Source organism: Notolepis coatsorum, assembly GCF_963971535.1.
Source record: "Notolepis coatsorum genome assembly, chromosome: 15".
NCBI lineage: Eukaryota > Metazoa > Chordata > Actinopteri > Aulopiformes > Paralepididae > Notolepis > Notolepis coatsorum.
In genome coordinates this window covers 25,685,964-25,703,290 of record NC_140179.1, presented here as the reverse complement: position 1 = coordinate 25,703,290, position 17,327 = coordinate 25,685,964, and the positions used below count along the sequence as shown (strand labels likewise).

Below are 17,327 nucleotides of genomic sequence, written 5' to 3'. Positions count from 1 at the left end.
ACTTTCACTGGAAATTGTGACGTTAATACAAGAGTTTTGACTTGAGGGTCAGATTCAGACAAGTAGTAGCTTAACCGTTATAATTCATTCAAGGCCGGGCGATTGAGGTGGTTACTGAATGCAATTATTTGGGCTCTGTATTTGAATAGATCCTCAGTGAAAGGAAATCCTTCCTGAATGGCTTCTACCTGAAGGCTTTCCAATTACATTTGGTGAACAATCCATTTGATTCAACTCAATTTACCCAAAATTATTGTTTACCTCTAATTCTAAAGGTAACTAATCGGGTTGAATGTGTTCCTATGCACTGGTTTCTTAGCTCTTATCTGTACCCCCTAAAGTCAATTGTCACTGAATTATTTATTGAATCTCTTTTGTATTAACATCTGGTTCAGACATTTATTCTCCAGACATTAACAGCCCAGTCTAAGCAGGCTCGTCGAGGTGTCCAGTAAGGTCGTAGGAGTGAGCCAGGCCCAGCTCAGACCTTTTTCAATGTATCTAATTGTAGAGGGTTTGAAAATGCCTCCATGTAAAGTTGTATACAAAAACATACAAGCCCTATTTTTTAAGATTATTCACAACTACTCTAACTGTACAGTCATTTACTTTTGAATGAGATGGTACATATTATTAGACTTCCAAGTCAGTAGATGGCGCTCCTGCGCTCCTGTGAGTGATAGAGGAAATCAGTATAGTCTTGGCTCCCAAGCATGCGCAGTCAGAATAAACCGCTGCCAGCAGAGCCAGGCTAGAAGAAATAACGTGTCTATTCTCCATTCACAGGTAATACAATAATTATCTAAAACATTCCTAAAGATGTTTAAAAACGAATGTCAACTGTCAGTGACATGTTATGTAACGTTTTGAGTGTGTACATGAACATGTTTGCAAGTTTGGACGAGTATTTTTAAATGGTCGAGTTGAATAATGGCTAACTGCTAGCTAGCTATTTTCAGTGTCACACCGACAGTAGTACACGTGGTGCTTTTGATTGATTGAAAACTTTATTAACAGATTGCAGAATGGGTACAGTACAGCTCAATACATACAATTGTTAAGGGGATGCAGACCAGAGAAAGACTTTCGTCTTGTTTACATCAGGGTCCCCCATTTTCAATTCATCATAACATATGACATACATGACATACAGATAGACGGTGCTTGTGTGTGTGTGTACGTGCGTGTAAGACGGCGTGTTACCGTCAATGTGTATTTGAGCTAAGGTTATGTAGCTAATGTGTATTCAATTTAAGATGTATACAATTGGTTTTTGTACATTGAATTGAATGTGATTGTTCGGACTACAGGATGAGGTATTAAGTTTATTTGTAAGTAAGAATATAGATGGCGATGCAAAAGGGTTTATTGGTTGCACTTCAAGGATAGTTTGAATTTATGCCAAAAGGTTTTTATTGTTTTGCACTTTATTTCGTTTCCTAAAGAATACATTTGAAGGTTGTATTTTTGTATGATTTGGTTTATTATATTTTTGTACAATAAGAATTAAAGTATTGTAATTGGAGTATTGGAATGTTAAAGGAATATTTTGTCTTCAGAACAAACCACTCCCAGCAGAGCGAGGCTAGAAGAGATAAGGTGTCTATTCTCCATCATTCATAGCCCCTTTCGGGTCTGATGCACGCCAACAAGGTTGGACGAGTGAATACAGTCCCTTATACCTTCATAGAAAAATCCCACAATTAACTCTGAAGAACTGGTCCTCAGAAAAACGCTCGTCGTACAAGTATCGCACAGACATTTCAAAGGTACTCGGTTGCACGAGGGTTTCGGACAGGCGTGCATCACAGACCCGAAAGGGGCTACATCATTCACAGATCCACAGCGCACCCTTGTCTGCGTATCGCTTGTGCCGATTCAGATTCTCCTAGGTCTGAGGCCGGTAACATAAGCTCCACCCCCCCCCCCCTTTCTTGATCCAATCACAACTGTTGCTTCCCTTGGACAAACTGTTTTGTCAGAGGAAAGCAACCGTTGTGATTGGAGGATCAGGAAAAGAGGGCAGGGTTTGAGGGGTCATTCGTCAGAGGCTTTGATTCTATTCTGGTCTTCACTGGTGATGTTCCAAAAGGAATTCTAACGCTTGCCACCGCTCAGGCCCAGCAATTAAATGTAGGCTGTCAACCATTCCTTCTGGCCATAATTGGGTTAAATCTGCACTGCCCTACAAAACCAAAACCATTACCCAAACACGCCCAATTGGCTGTCGTCGACTGAAATAACCTTGTACTATTATTAGGGATGTCCCGATCCGATCACGTGATCGGAATCGGCGTCGATCACGTGCTTTTCAGAGTATCGGCGATCGGGAAAAAATTATAATAAAAATCGGCAGTCAAAAAAAGAATTTTTATTCAACAAACATGACCATGTCCACGTCTTAAACTCATACGGAGGCCTTAGTTTTGGTTTTAAATTACATATAATATATCATCATTAATGTATTTATTGTCACACAGAGCAGAATAATTATCCACAACAAACACATTCCCCTTTAATTTTCACCGTTGCAACAAACATTCCCTTTAATTTAGACGCTACACGCTACACGCGACCACAACAACAACACGTCGCTCCCGAAACACAGTTAATATCCACTGACTTGAGCAGCTAGACTTAATGTCAGAGGTTTGGAACTAAGCATTTTAAAATATAAAGTCAAGCCAGTTGCAATGTTTGCAAGGAGGAGATTCCGCGTGGAGGAAAAATTCATGAAGCAGCAGGCTGGAGGCGAAGTTTTCAGACTAAATTTTCACCTGGAGGATAACGTTACGTGACTGAGGTTTATCGTCGCCGTTTCAGACCAGAATGGACCATTACGTAAGTCGAACACTGAATGTATCCTAATGTGCAAACATATATTGAAACTTTTAATATTTCTCATATGAAGCAGAAGCACATTTCTCAGGGTGAATGTAATAATAAAAGCCTCCGCTCTCGCGCCCCGGACTATTATAGGCAACAGATGGGCTTGTCTCGCTCTAGTTTCTGACAAAAATGCGTCAAAATTGATTACTAATGTGAAAGATCGGATCGGAAACGATCGGATCGATAGATATTTAAAATCACATGCTCGGGATCGGATCGGAAGCAAAAAAAGGCGATCGGGACATCCCTAACTATTATGAACTTTGCTAACTAAGGAATGTACCTCACCTATATTACTGCCTACTATGCTAATTATGTCTCACCTCTCCCACTCTTCACTTGCAGCAGCACCGCACGGGTCCTCCATTTGCCACGAGTTTGCTACTGTAGCTTACAGACAAAAGATGTCCGACGAGGGAAAACTTTTCGTCGGCGGACTGAGCTTCGACACCACCGATGACTCGTTGGCGGCAGCGTTCTCAAAGTACGGAAACGTCTCCAGATGCAACGTCATCATGGACAAAGAGACGGGAAGGTCTCGCGGCTTCGGCTTCGTTACATATGAAAACCCAGCGGACGCCAAAGATGCGATGGATGGAATGGACGGCAAGACTGTGGACGGCAGAGCCATTCGTGTGAATGAAGCAGGGCAGGGTGGCGGCGGCGGCAGCAGAGGTCGTGGTGGTGGAGGATACGGCGGAGGTGGAGGATACGGCGGCGGAGGAGGATACGGCGGCGGAGGAGGATACGGCGGCGGAGGAGGATACGGCGGCGGAGGCGGCGGAGGAGAGCGTAGCTCTGGCGGCGGTGGGAGTTACGGCGGTGGTGGATACAGAAGTGGCGGTGGATACAGGGAGTAGTTAGAAGCGGGGGTAGCTACGGGGGGCGCTCTGGATCATACAGCTATGCTGCACACGAGAAACTCTCCCCGATTCAAGATCATCCATTGACTGGCTGTATTTAAAAGATGCGCTCCCTTAAGAAATGTCCACGTGTTGTTGACCGATTCTCTTTGTAGTTCTATTATGTTGCAGCTCAAGCATCGTGCAAATGTAGCCATAGTTTTGGCCATTCATTGACAAACTATGTTTAAACACAAGTTGAAGATTTTTTTCCTACTTGAGGGCAATTGTTCTTGCAGCTTTTTTCTAACCTCACCTATTAACTAAGTACAATATCTGATTTGATTGGTGCCGTTAAATGAGAAATTGGAAAACTCTACAATCGAAATGATCTAGCTGCTTTTTTTTCTTGATCAGCCAGGATTTTGAAGCACCATTCCTACCTTGCACTGTTAAGCAGCTCCTGTTTTCCCCCGGATGTAGGGGAAATTCAATAGGGCTGTTTTACTTTTGTTTGAGTTATGCTTCATTTTAATGCTTGTCCAACCTACCGCCTGCCAAGTTATTGACTGAGAAATCCATTTAGTAGCTCGTACAGGCTTTTGTGTCTCGTAGTACATTCCTAAGTGTTGCTTGCTAGGCAGCAATGCCTCAGCCATGTAATTTTTTTTTAAATTTTAAATATAGATTAGCCGAGGGTCCTGTATATTCAGTTTCCAAAAAAAGTTAATTCCTTTCAGACTGGTGAACTACACGCCTAATGTGGTCGGCTGTTCAATGTGTGTTTTTTGCTTTGCTCAACGTCTGCATTTTAAATGTGCTGTTAGAATGAACTGAACTTGTATAAGTGATCGATGTCTAACTTCTCTCACGGATTATAAAACTCGGAATGAGAGCATTTTTGTACTTTCTGTTCTTTGTATCAACATTAAAGTTTAATTTATTTTTGATATACTGTCATTGAGCCTACTAAACGATTCAGGGAAAATAAAAAGTCTCAACACTGTTTTATTTACAATGTTACTTACTCTTAGCTGCCAGAGTTGTTTCCTTCCTGCTTACTTGTTGTACAGAACTTGTAAGTTGTTTTGGATAAAAGCGTCAGCTAAATGTAGGGGAGTGCAATTCTCGACAATTGTCTCTCTTGCCTGTACTTGACGTTTAACAGCCAAATGAGGGTCGATACGGATCTGAACTGAGTGAATATGGCGGCGCTGACTCAAGGTCACTGAGGAATGAATATAGAGTAATGACATCTGTGATTGAATATGTTGACGGGACCCAGGACTCCGGGATCCGATGGGAGGATCATAAAAGAAAATATATACATTTGAGGTGGAAGAAACTGTACATTAGGAGGGGGTTGGGACATTTACGGGGGCCAGTTTCGAATTGCACCCTCCCGTAGATGCTCTTTGAAGGTGGGTAGGGATACACATTATTTTACGGCTGTGGGTAGGGCGTTCCGGTTCCACATTGTTGTGGCATAATTGCGAAACGTGTTTAGTCCCTTGTTTGAGCCGAATCTGGGTTGAACATGATTTGTGGAACTCCCTCTGGTGTTGTGGTCGTGGAATTCACTGACCTTTTGGAAGTATTTCCACCTGGGCATTTTAGTGGTGTAGTGTATCTTGTAGACCAGGCCCATTGCAAGCTGCTGTACTCTGCCATCCTAGGATGTCAAAATGGGCATGAGGTGCTTTGGTACCATGAGGTGCAAGCATAGTCGTACCCTTGAATGAGTGCTCCTGTTAAGTCTTCAGGGTATTCTTGCTTACCAGAGAGGAGATCCGGTACAAGAATCTTGTTTGTCGGTTGACTTTTTTTTATTACATTGGTTGCCATTTTGTCACAGGAAAGATTTGCCTCTAGGATGGAGCCCCGGTATGTAATTTCATCTTTCCTTGTGACAATATTGTCACCCACTGTAACAGATTGATTGAAAACGTTATTAACAGATTGCAGAATGGGTACAATACAGTACAGCTCAATACACACAAATTGTTAAGGGGATGCAGACCAGAGAAAGACTTTAGTCTTGTTTACATCAGGGTCCCCCATTTTCAATTCATCATAACATATATGACATACACGACATACAGATAGACAGTACTGCTACAGAGTAGCCGTTGGCCTTGCTGAGTTTGTTATTTGATCCAAAGAGAATGAACTCTGTTTTACTCAATTCTCCCCTGTCTCGAATGTTGCTAGACTATGCCTCCCACTGGTTGGCTGCAGTGAGGTCCAAGCCTTGCATCACGTGTCCCCTCCGGTACACAAGGAGGCAGCTGTCGCATCTTTTTATACAGCGTGACCTCTCAGTGGCGAGGAGTAACGCATGGGAGGCTCACGCTGCCCCCGATGCTTCCTGATTCTGCTGTACAGGCGCACCAACCGACCTGTAGGAGTCGCCGTCCACAATGTCCAATCCCCACCCACCAGCTTTCCCACCCCTAACACTGACAATTGTGTTAGTATGAACGACCAGCCAAGCTGGTAGCAACGCCGAGAGCTGGGCGCGAACCCAGCATCTCCTGCGTTAGTGGCGAGCGCCTTGCCCACTGCGCCACTTAGCCGCCCTTTACAGAAGTAATCTGAGAAACCAATAAACTTTCACTGGAAATTGCGACGTTAATACAAGAGTTTTGACTTGAGGGTCAGATTCAGACAAGTAGTAGCTTAACCGTTATAATTCATTCAAGGCCGGGCGATTGAGGTGGTTACTGAATGCAATTATTTGGGCTCTGTATTTTAATAGATCCTCAGTGAAAGGAAATCCTTCCTGAATGGCTTCTACCTGAAGGCTTTCCAATTACATTTGGTGAACTATCCATTTGACTCAACTCAATTTACCCAAATTTATTGTTTACCTCTAATTCTAAAGGTAACTAATCGGGTTGAATGTGTTCCTATGCACTGGTTTCTTAGCTCTTATCTGTACCCCCTAAAGTCAATTGTCACTGAATTATTTATTGAATCTCTTTTGTATTAACATCTGGTTCAGACATTTATTCTCCAGACATTAACAGCCCAGTCTAAGCAGGCTCATCGAGGTGTCCAGTAAGGTCGTAGGAGTGAGCCAGGCCCAGCTCAGACCTTTTTCAATGTATCTAATTGTAGAGGGTTTGAAAATGCCTCCATGTAAAGTTGTATACAAAAACATACAAGCCCTATTTTTTTTTTTTTTATCCACTTTTTCTCCCATTTTCTACATTTTTCTCCCATCCCAATTTCGCATCATCCAATTCAACCCTCCCCTGTCACGAACGCTGTTTCTTGCCTCCCACAAGCCGGCTGCAATGTGGACTAAGTCATACATAGCACAAGTCCCCTCCGGTACTTGAGGTAACAGCAGTCGCATCTTTTCACCTGCGCAGCTCGATCTCTCAGTGGCGAGGAGTAACGCGTGGGAGGCTCACGCTGCCCCCGACACTTCCTGATCCTACTGCGCAGGCGCACCAACCGACCTGTAGGAGTCGCTGTCCACAACGCCCGATCCCCACCCATCAGTTTCCCACCCCCTAATACGGCCAATGTGTATTAGTATGAACGACCAGCTAAACTGAAAGCAATGTGGAGCGCTGGGCTCAAACAGGCGAGCCCAGCGTCTCCGCATTCATGGCGAGCGCCTTGCCCACTACGCCACGTAGCCGCCCTACAAGCCCTATTTTTTAAGATTATTCACAACTACTCTAACTGTACAGTCATTTATTTTTGAATGAGATGCTACATATTATTAGACTTCCAAGTCAGTAGATGGCGCTCCTGCGCTCCTGTGAGTGATAGAGGAAATCAGTATAGTCTTGGCTCCCAAGCATGCGCAGTCAGAGTAAACCGCTGCCAGCAGAGCCAGGCTAGAAGAAATAACGTGTCTATTCTCCATTCACAGGTAATACAATAATTATCTAAAACATTCCTAACGATGTTTAAAAACGAACGTGAACTGTCAGTGACATGTTATGTAACGTTTTGAGTGTGTACATGAACATGTTTGCAAGTTTGGACGAGTATTTTTAAATGGTCGAGTTGAATAATGGCTAACTGCTAGCTAGCTATTTTCAGTGTTACACCGACAGTAGTACACGTGGTGCTTTGATTGATTGAAAACTTTATTAACAGATTGCAGAATGGGTACAGTACAGCTCAATACATACAATTGTTAAGGGGATGCAGACCAGAGAAAGACTTTCGTCTTGTTTACATCAGGGTCCCCCATTTTCAGTTCATCATAACATATGTCATACATGACATACAGATAGACGGTGCTTGTGTGTGTGTGTACGTGCGTGTTACCGTCAATGTGTATTTGAGCTAAGGTTATGTAGCTAATGTGTATTCAATGTAAGATGTATACAATTGGTTTTTGTACATTGAATTGAATGTGATTGTTCGGACTACAGGATGAGGTATTAAGTTTATTAATTGTAAGTAAGAATATAGATGGCGATGCAAAGTGGTTTATTGGTTGCACTTCAAGGATAGTTTGAATTTATGCCAAAAGGTTAATTGTTTTGCACTTTATTTCGTTTCCTAAAGAATACATTTGAAGGTTGTATTTTTGTATGATTTGGTTTATTATATTTTTGTACAATAAGAATTAAAGTATTGTAATTGGAGTATTGGAATGTTAAAGGAATATTGTCTTCAGAACAAACCACTCCCAGCAGAGCGAGGCTAGAAGAGATAAGGTGTCTATTCTCCATCATTCATAGCCCCTTTCGGGTCTGATGCACGCCAACAAGGTTGGACGAGTGAATACACAGTCCCTTATACCTTCATAGAAAAATCCCACAATTAACTCTGAAGAACTGGTCCTCAGAAAAACGCTCGTTGTACAAGTATCGCACAGACATTTCAAAGGTACTCTGTTGCACGAGGGTTTCGGACAGGCGTGCATCACAGACCCGAAAGGGGCTACATCATTCACAGATCCACAGCGCACCCTTGTCTGCGTATCGCTTGTGCCGATTCAGATTCTCCTAGGTCTGAGGCCGGTAACATAAGCTCCACCCCCCCTTTCTTGATCCAATCACAACTGTTGCTTCCCTTGGACAAACTGTTTTGTCAGAGGAAAGCAACCGTTGTGATTGGAGGATCAGGAAAAGAGGGCAGGGTTTGAGGGGTCATTCGTCAGAGGCTTTGATTCAATTCTGGTCTTCACTGGTGATGTTCCAAAAGGAATTCTAACTCTTGCCACCGCTCAGGCCCAGCAATTAAATGTAGGCTGTCAACCATTCCTTCTGGCCATAATTGGGTTAAATCTGCACTGCCCTACAAAACCAAAACCATTACCCAAACACGCCCAATTGGCTGTCGTCGACTGAAATAACCTTGTACTATTATGAACTTTGCTAACTAAGGAATGTACCTCACCTATATTACTGCCTACTATGCTAATTATGTCTCACCTCTCCCACTCTTCACTTGCAGCAGCACCGCACGGGTCCTCCATTTGCCACGAGTTTGCTACTGTAGCTTACAGACAAAAGATGTCCGACGAGGGAAAACTTTTCGTCGGCGGACTGAGCTTCGACACCACCGATGACTCGTTGGCGGCAGCGTTCTCAAAGTACGGAAACGTCGCCAGATGCAACGTCATCATGGACAAAGAGACGGGAAGGTCTCGCGGCTTCGGCTTCGTTACATATGAAAACCCAGCGGACGCCAAAGATGCGATGGATGGAATGGACGGCAAGACTGTGGACGGCAGAGCCATTCGTGTGAATGAAGCAGGGCAGGGTGGCGGCGGCGGCAGCAGAGGTCGTGGTGGTGGAGGATACGGCGGAGGTGGAGGATACGGCGGCGGAGGAGGATACGGCGGCGGAGGAGGATACGGCGGCGGAGGCGGCTATGGAGAGCGTAGCTCTGGCGGCGGTGGGAGTTACGGCGGTGGTGGATACAGAAGTGGCGGTGGATACAGGGAGTAGTTAGAAGCGGGGGTAGCTACGGGGGGCGCTCTGGATCATACAGCTATGCTGCACACGAGAAACTCTCCCCGATTCAAGATCATCCATTGACTGGCTGTATTTAAAAGATGCGCTCCCTTAAGAAATGTCCACGTGTTGTTGACCGATTCTCTTTGTAGTTCTATTATGTTGCAGCTCAAGCATCGTGCAAATGTAGCCATAGTTTTGGCCATTCATTGACCAACTATGTTTAAACACAAGTTGAAGATTTTTTTCCTACTTGAGGGCAATTGTTCTTGCAGCTTTTTTCTAACCTCACCTATTAACTAAGTACAATATCTGATTTGATTGGTGCCGTTAAATGAGAAATTGGAAAACTCTACAATCGAAATGATCTAGCTGCTTTTTTTTCTTGATCAGCCAGGATTTTGAAGCACCATTCCTACCTTGCACTGTTAAGCAGCTCCTGTTTTCCCCCGGATGTAGGGGAAATTCAATAGGGCTGTTTTACTTTTGTTTGAGTTATGCTTCATTTTAATGCTTGTCCAACCTACCGCCTGCCAAGTTATTGACTGAGAAATCCATTTAGTAGCTCGTACAGGCTTTTGTGTCTCGTAGTACATTCCTAAGTGTTGCTTGCTAGGCAGCAATGCCTCAGCCATGTAATTTTCTTTTAAATTTTAAATATAGATTAGCCGAGGGTCCTGTATATTCAGTTTCCAAAAAAAGTTAATTCCTTTCAGACTGGTGAACTACACACCTAATGTGGTCGGCTGTTCAATGTGTGTTTTTTGCTTTGCTCAACGTCTGCATTTTAAATGTGCTGTTAGAATGAACTGAACTTGTATAAGTGATCGATGTCTAACTTCTCTCACGGATTATAAAACTCGGAATGAGAGCATTTTTGTACTTTCTGTTCTTTGTATCAACATTAAAGTTTAATTTATTTTTGATATACTGTCATTGAGCCTACTAAACGATTCAGGGAAAATAAAAAGTCTCAACACTGTTTGATTTACAATGTTACTTACTCTTAGCTGCCAGAGTTGTTTCCTTCCTGCTTACTTGTTGTACAGAACTTGTAAGTTGTTTTGGATAAAAGCGTCAGCTAAATGTAGGGGAGTGCAATTCTCGACAATTGTCTCTCTTGCCTGTACTTGACGTTTAACAGCCAAATGAGGGTCGATACGGATCTGAACTGAGTGAATATGGCGGCGCTGACTCAAGGTCACTGAGGAATGAATATAGAGTAATGACATCTGTGATTGAATATGTTGACGGGACCCAGGACTCCGGGATCCGATGGGAGGATCATAAAAGAAAATATATACATTTGAGGTGGAAGAAACTGTACATTAGGAGGGGGTTGGGACATTTACGGGGGCCAGTTTCGAATTGCACCCTCCCATAGATGCTCTTTGAAGGTGGGTAGGGATACACATTATTTTACGGCTGTGGGTAGGGCGTTCCGGTTCCACATTGTTGTGGCATAATTGCGAAACGTGTTTAGTCCCTTGTTTGAGCCGAATCTGGGTTGAACATGATTTGTGGAACTCCCTCTGGTGTTGTGGTCGTGGAATTCACTGACCTTTTGGAAGTATTTCCACCTGGGCATTTTAGTGGTGTAGTGTATCTTGTAGACCAGGCCCATTGCAAGCTGCTGTACTCTGCCATCCTAGGATGTCAAAATGGGCATGAGGTGCTTTGGTACCATGAGGTGCAAGCATAGTCGTACCCTTGAATGAGTGCTCCTGTTAAGTCTTCAGGGTATTCTTGCTTACCAGAGAGGAGATCCGGTACAAGAATCTTGTTTGTCGGTTGACTTTTTTTTATTACATTGGTTGCCATTTTGTCACAGGAAAGATTTGCCTCTAGGATGGAGCCCCGGTATGTAATTTCATCTTTCCTTGTGACAATATTGTCACCCACTGTAACAGATTGATTGAAAACGTTATTAACAGATTGCAGAATGGGTACAATACAGTACAGCTCAATACACACAAATTGTTAAGGGGATGCAGACCAGAGAAAGACTTTCGTCTTGTTTACATCAGGGTCCCCCATTTTCAATTCATCATAACATATATGACATACACGACATACAGATAGACAGTACTGCTACAGAGTAGCCGTTGGCCTTGCTGAGTTTGTTATTTGATCCAAAGAGAATGAACTCTGTTTTACTCAATTCTCCCCTGTCTCGAATGTTGCTAGACTATGCCTCCCACTGGTCGGCTGCAGTGAGGTCCAAGCCTTGCATCACGTGTCCCCTCCGGTACACAAGGAGGCAGCTGTCGCATCTTTTTATACAGCGTGACCTCTCAGTGGCGAGGAGTAACGCATGGGAGGCTCACGCTGCCCCCGATGCTTCCTGATTCTGCTGTACAGGCGCACCAACCGACCTGTAGGAGTCGCCGTCCACAACGTCCAATCCCCACCCACCAGCTTTCCCACCCCTAACACTGACAATTGTGTTAGTATGAACGACCAGCCAAGCTGGTAGCAACGCCGAGAGCTGGGCTCGAACCCAGCATCTCCTGCGTTAGTGGCGAGCGCCTTGCCCACTGCGCCACTTAGCCGCCCTTTACAGAAGTAATCTGAGAAACCAATAAACTTTCACTGGAAATTGCGACGTTAATACAAGAGTTTTGACTTGAGGGTCAGATTCAGACAAGTAGTAGCTTAACCGTTATAATTCATTCAAGGCCGGGCGATTGAGGTGGTTACTGAATGCAATTATTTGGGCTCTGTATTTTAATAGATCCTCAGTGAAAGGAAATCCTTCCTGAATGGCTTCTACCTGAAGGCTTTCCAATTACATTTGGTGAACTATCCATTTGACTCAACTCAATTTACCCAAATTTATTGTTTACCTCTAATTCTAAAGGTAACTAATCGGGTTGAATGTGTTCCTATGCACTGGTTTCTTAGCTCTTATCTGTACCCCCTAAAGTCAATTGTCACTGAATTATTTATTGAATCTCTTTTGTATTAACATCTGGTTCAGACATTTATTCTCCAGACATTAACAGCCCAGTCTAAGCAGGCTCATCGAGGTGTCCAGTAAGGTCGTAGGAGTGAGCCAGGCCCAGCTCAGACCTTTTTCAATGTATCTAATTGTAGAGGGTTTGAAAATGCCTCCATGTAAAGTTGTATACAAAAACATACAAGCCCTATTTTTTTTTTTTTTATCCACTTTTTCTCCCATTTTCTACATTTTTCTCCCATCCCAATTTCGCATCATCCAATTCAACCCTCCCCTGTCACGAACGCTGTTTCTTGCCTCCCACAAGCCGGCTGCAATGTGGACTAAGTCATACATAGCACAAGTCCCCTCCGGTACTTGAGGTAACAGCAGTCGCATCTTTTCACCTGCGCAGCTCGATCTCTCAGTGGCGAGGAGTAACGCGTGGGAGGCTCACGCTGCCCCCGACACTTCCTGATCCTACTGCGCAGGCGCACCAACCGACCTGTAGGAGTCGCTGTCCACAACGCCCGATCCCCACCCATCAGTTTCCCACCCCCTAATACGGCCAATGTGTATTAGTATGAACGACCAGCTAAACTGAAAGCAATGTGGAGCGCTGGGCTCAAACAGGCGAGCCCAGCGTCTCCGCATTCATGGCGAGCGCCTTGCCCACTACGCCACGTAGCCGCCCTACAAGCCCTATTTTTTAAGATTATTCACAACTACTCTAACTGTACAGTCATTTATTTTTGAATGAGATGCTACATATTATTAGACTTCCAAGTCAGTAGATGGCGCTCCTGCGCTCCTGTGAGTGATAGAGGAAATCAGTATAGTCTTGGCTCCCAAGCATGCGCAGTCAGAGTAAACCGCTGCCAGCAGAGCCAGGCTAGAAGAAATAACGTGTCTATTCTCCATTCACAGGTAATACAATAATTATCTAAAACATTCCTAACGATGTTTAAAAACGAACGTGAACTGTCAGTGACATGTTATGTAACGTTTTGAGTGTGTACATGAACATGTTTGCAAGTTTGGACGAGTATTTTTAAATGGTCGAGTTGAATAATGGCTAACTGCTAGCTAGCTATTTTCAGTGTTACACCGACAGTAGTACACGTGGTGCTTTGATTGATTGAAAACTTTATTAACAGATTGCAGAATGGGTACAGTACAGCTCAATACATACAATTGTTAAGGGGATGCAGACCAGAGAAAGACTTTCGTCTTGTTTACATCAGGGTCCCCCATTTTCAGTTCATCATAACATATGTCATACATGACATACAGATAGACGGTGCTTGTGTGTGTGTGTGTACGTGCGTGTTACCGTCAATGTGTATTTGAGCTAAGGTTATGTAGCTAATGTGTATTCAATGTAAGATGTATACAATTGGTTTTTGTACATTGAATTGAATGTGATTGTTCGGACTACAGGATGAGGTATTAAGTTTATTAATTGTAAGTAAGAATATAGATGGCGATGCAAAGTGGTTTATTGGTTGCACTTCAAGGATAGTTTGAATTTATGCCAAAAGGTTAATTGTTTTGCACTTTATTTCGTTTCCTAAAGAATACATTTGAAGGTTGTATTTTTGTATGATTTGGTTTATTATATTTTTGTACAATAAGAATTAAAGTATTGTAATTGGAGTATTGGAATGTTAAAGGAATATTGTCTTCAGAACAAACCACTCCCAGCAGAGCGAGGCTAGAAGAGATAAGGTGTCTATTCTCCATCATTCATAGCCCCTTTCGGGTCTGATGCACGCCAACAAGGTTGGACGAGTGAATACACAGTCCCTTATACCTTCATAGAAAAATCCCACAATTAACTCTGAAGAACTGGTCCTCAGAAAAACGCTCGTTGTACAAGTATCGCACAGACATTTCAAAGGTACTCTGTTGCACGAGGGTTTCGGACAGGCGTGCATCACAGACCCGAAAGGGGCTACATCATTCACAGATCCACAGCGCACCCTTGTCTGCGTATCGCTTGTGCCGATTCAGATTCTCCTAGGTCTGAGGCCGGTAACATAAGCTCCACCCCCCCTTTCTTGATCCAATCACAACTGTTGCTTCCCTTGGACAAACTGTTTTGTCAGAGGAAAGCAACCGTTGTGATTGGAGGATCAGGAAAAGAGGGCACGGTTTGAGGGGTCATTCGTCAGAGGCTTTGATTCTATTCTGGTCTTCACTGGTGATGTTCCAAAAGGAATTCTAACTCTTGCCACCGCTCAGGCCCAGCAATTAAATGTAGGCTGTCAACCATTCCTTCTGGCCATAATTGGGTTAAATCTGCACTGCCCTACAAAACCAAAACCATTACCCAAACACGCCCAATTGGCTGTCGTCGACTGAAATAACCTTGTACTATTATGAACTTTGCTAACTAAGGAATGTACCTCACCTATATTACTGCCTACTATGCTAATTATGTCTCACCTCTCCCACTCTTCACTTGCAGCAGCACCGCACGGGTCCTCCATTTGCCACGAGTTTGCTACTGTAGCTTACAGACAAAAGATGTCCGACGAGGGAAAACTTTTCGTCGGCGGACTGAGCTTCGACACCACCGATGACTCGTTGACTGAGCTTCGACACCACCGATGACTCGTTGGCGGCAGCGTTCTCAAAGTACGGAAACGTCGCCAGATGCAACGTCATCATGGACAAAGAGACGGGAAGGTCTCGCGGCTTCGGCTTCGTTACATATGAAAACCCAGCGGACGCCAAAGATGCGATGGATGGAATGGACGGCAAGACTGTGGACGGCAGAGCCATTCGTGTGAATGAAGCAGGGCAGGGTGGCGGCGGCGGCAGCAGAGGTCGTGGTGGTGGAGGATACGGCGGAGGTGGAGGATACGGCGGCGGAGGAGGATACGGCGGCGGAGGAGGATACGGCGGCGGAGGAGGATACGGCGGCGGAGGCGGCGGAGGAGAGCGTAGCTCTGGCGGCGGTGGGAGTTACGGCGGTGGTGGATACAGAAGTGGCGGTGGATACAGGGAGTAGTTAGAAGCGGGGGTAGCTACGGGGGGCGCTCTGGATCATACAGCTATGCTGCACACGAGAAACTCTCCCCGATTCAAGATCATCCATTGACTGGCTGTATTTAAAAGATGCGCTCCCTTAAGAAATGTCCACGTGTTGTTGACCGATTCTCTTTGTAGTTCTATTATGTTGCAGCTCAAGCATCGTGCAAATGTAGCCATAGTTTTGGCCATTCATTGACAAACTATGTTTAAACACAAGTTGAAGATTTTTTTCCTACTTGAGGGCAATTGTTCTTGCAGCTTTTTTCTAACCTCACCTATTAACTAAGTACAATATCTGATTTGATTGGTGCCGTTAAATGAGAAATTGGAAAACTCTACAATCGAAATGATCTAGCTGCTTTTTTTTCTTGATCAGCCAGGATTTTGAAGCACCATTCCTACCTTGCACTGTTAAGCAGCTCCTGTTTTCCCCCGGATGTAGGGGAAATTCAATAGGGCTGTTTTACTTTTGTTTGAGTTATGCTTCATTTTAATGCTTGTCCAACCTACCGCCTGCCAAGTTATTGACTGAGAAATCCATTTAGTAGCTCGTACAGGCTTTTGTGTCTCGTAGTACATTCCTAAGTGTTGCTTGCTAGGCAGCAATGCCTCAGCCATGTAATTTTTTTTTAAATTTTAAATATAGATTAGCCGAGGGTCCTGTATATTCAGTTTCCAAAAAAAGTTAATTCCTTTCAGACTGGTGAACTACACGCCTAATGTGGTCGGCTGTTCAATGTGTGTTTTTTGCTTTGCTCAACGTCTGCATTTTAAATGTGCTGTTAGAATGAACTGAACTTGTATAAGTGATCGATGTCTAACTTCTCTCACGGATTATAAAACTCGGAATGAGAGCATTTTTGTACTTTCTGTTCTTTGTATCAACATTAAAGTTTAATTTATTTTTGATATACTGTCATTGAGCCTACTAAACGATTCAGGGAAAATAAAAAGTCTCAACACTGTTTTATTTACAATGTTACTTACTCTTAGCTGCCAGAGTTGTTTCCTTCCTGCTTACTTGTTGTACAGAACTTGTAAGTTGTTTTGGATAAAAGCGTCAGCTAAATGTAGGGGAGTGCAATTCTCGACAATTGTCTCTCTTGCCTGTACTTGACGTTTAACAGCCAAATGAGGGTCGATACGGATCTGAACTGAGTGAATATGGCGGCGCTGACTCAAGGTCACTGAGGAATGAATATAGAGTAATGACATCTGTGATTGAATATGTTGACGGGACCCAGGACTCCGGGATCCGATGGGAGGATCATAAAAGAAAATATATACATTTGAGGTGGAAGAAACTGTACATTAGGAGGGGGTTGGGACATTTACGGGGGCCAGTTTCGAATTGCACCCTCCCGTAGATGCTCTTTGAAGGTGGGTAGGGATACACATTATTTTACGGCTGTGGGTAGGGCGTTCCGGTTCCACATTGTTGTGGCATAATTGCGAAACGTGTTTAGTCCCTTGTTTGAGCCGAATCTGGGTTGAACATGATTTGTGGAACTCCCTCTGGTGTTGTGGTCGTGGAATTCACTGACCTTTTGGAAGTATTTCCACCTGGGCATTTTAGTGGTGTAGTGTATCTTGTAGACCAGGCCCATTGCAAGCTGCTGTACTCTGCCATCCTAGGATGTCAAAATGGGCATGAGGTGCTTTGGTACCATGAGGTGCAAGCATAGT

At 43.9% G+C, this 17,327-nt stretch overlaps 1 protein-coding gene and 1 pseudogene across 2 annotated transcripts; both read left to right on the top strand.

Annotated features, from left to right (window-relative positions):
* Positions 1 to 710: 710 nt before the first annotated feature.
* Positions 711 to 10,646, top strand: LOC311241981 (uncharacterized protein). The gene is made up of 4 exons (XM_084330935.1): positions 711 to 786; positions 3,235 to 3,748; positions 3,908 to 3,933; positions 9,162 to 10,646. Exons 2-4 carry the CDS (start codon positions 3,294 to 3,296, stop codon positions 9,656 to 9,658), a joined length of 978 nt encoding a protein of 325 aa, XP_084187061.1. The 5' UTR covers positions 711 to 786; positions 3,235 to 3,293; the 3' UTR covers positions 9,659 to 10,646.
* Positions 10,647 to 13,451: 2,805 nt separating this feature from the next.
* LOC311241855 (cold-inducible RNA-binding protein B-like) lies at positions 13,452 to 16,606 on the top strand (annotated as a pseudogene). The gene is made up of 2 exons: positions 13,452 to 13,529; positions 15,073 to 16,606. The product of its transcript is annotated as a cold-inducible RNA-binding protein B-like (transcript).
* The last annotated feature ends 721 nt before the right edge of the window (positions 16,607 to 17,327 follow it).

Excerpts from the sequence above, each read along its gene's own strand:
- LOC311241981 (XM_084330935.1), top strand. The coding sequence starts at position 3,294 with ATGTCCGACGAGGGAAAACTTTTCGTCGGCGGACTGAGCTTCGACACC. Across the intron at positions 3,749-3,907 it reads GGCGGTGGATACAGGGAGTA|TTCTATTATGTTGCAGCTCA; the intron begins GTTAGAAGCGGG and ends TTCTCTTTGTAG. Across the intron at positions 3,934-9,161 it reads TATGTTGCAGCTCAAGCATC|CAGCACCGCACGGGTCCTCC; the intron begins GTGCAAATGTAG and ends CTTCACTTGCAG.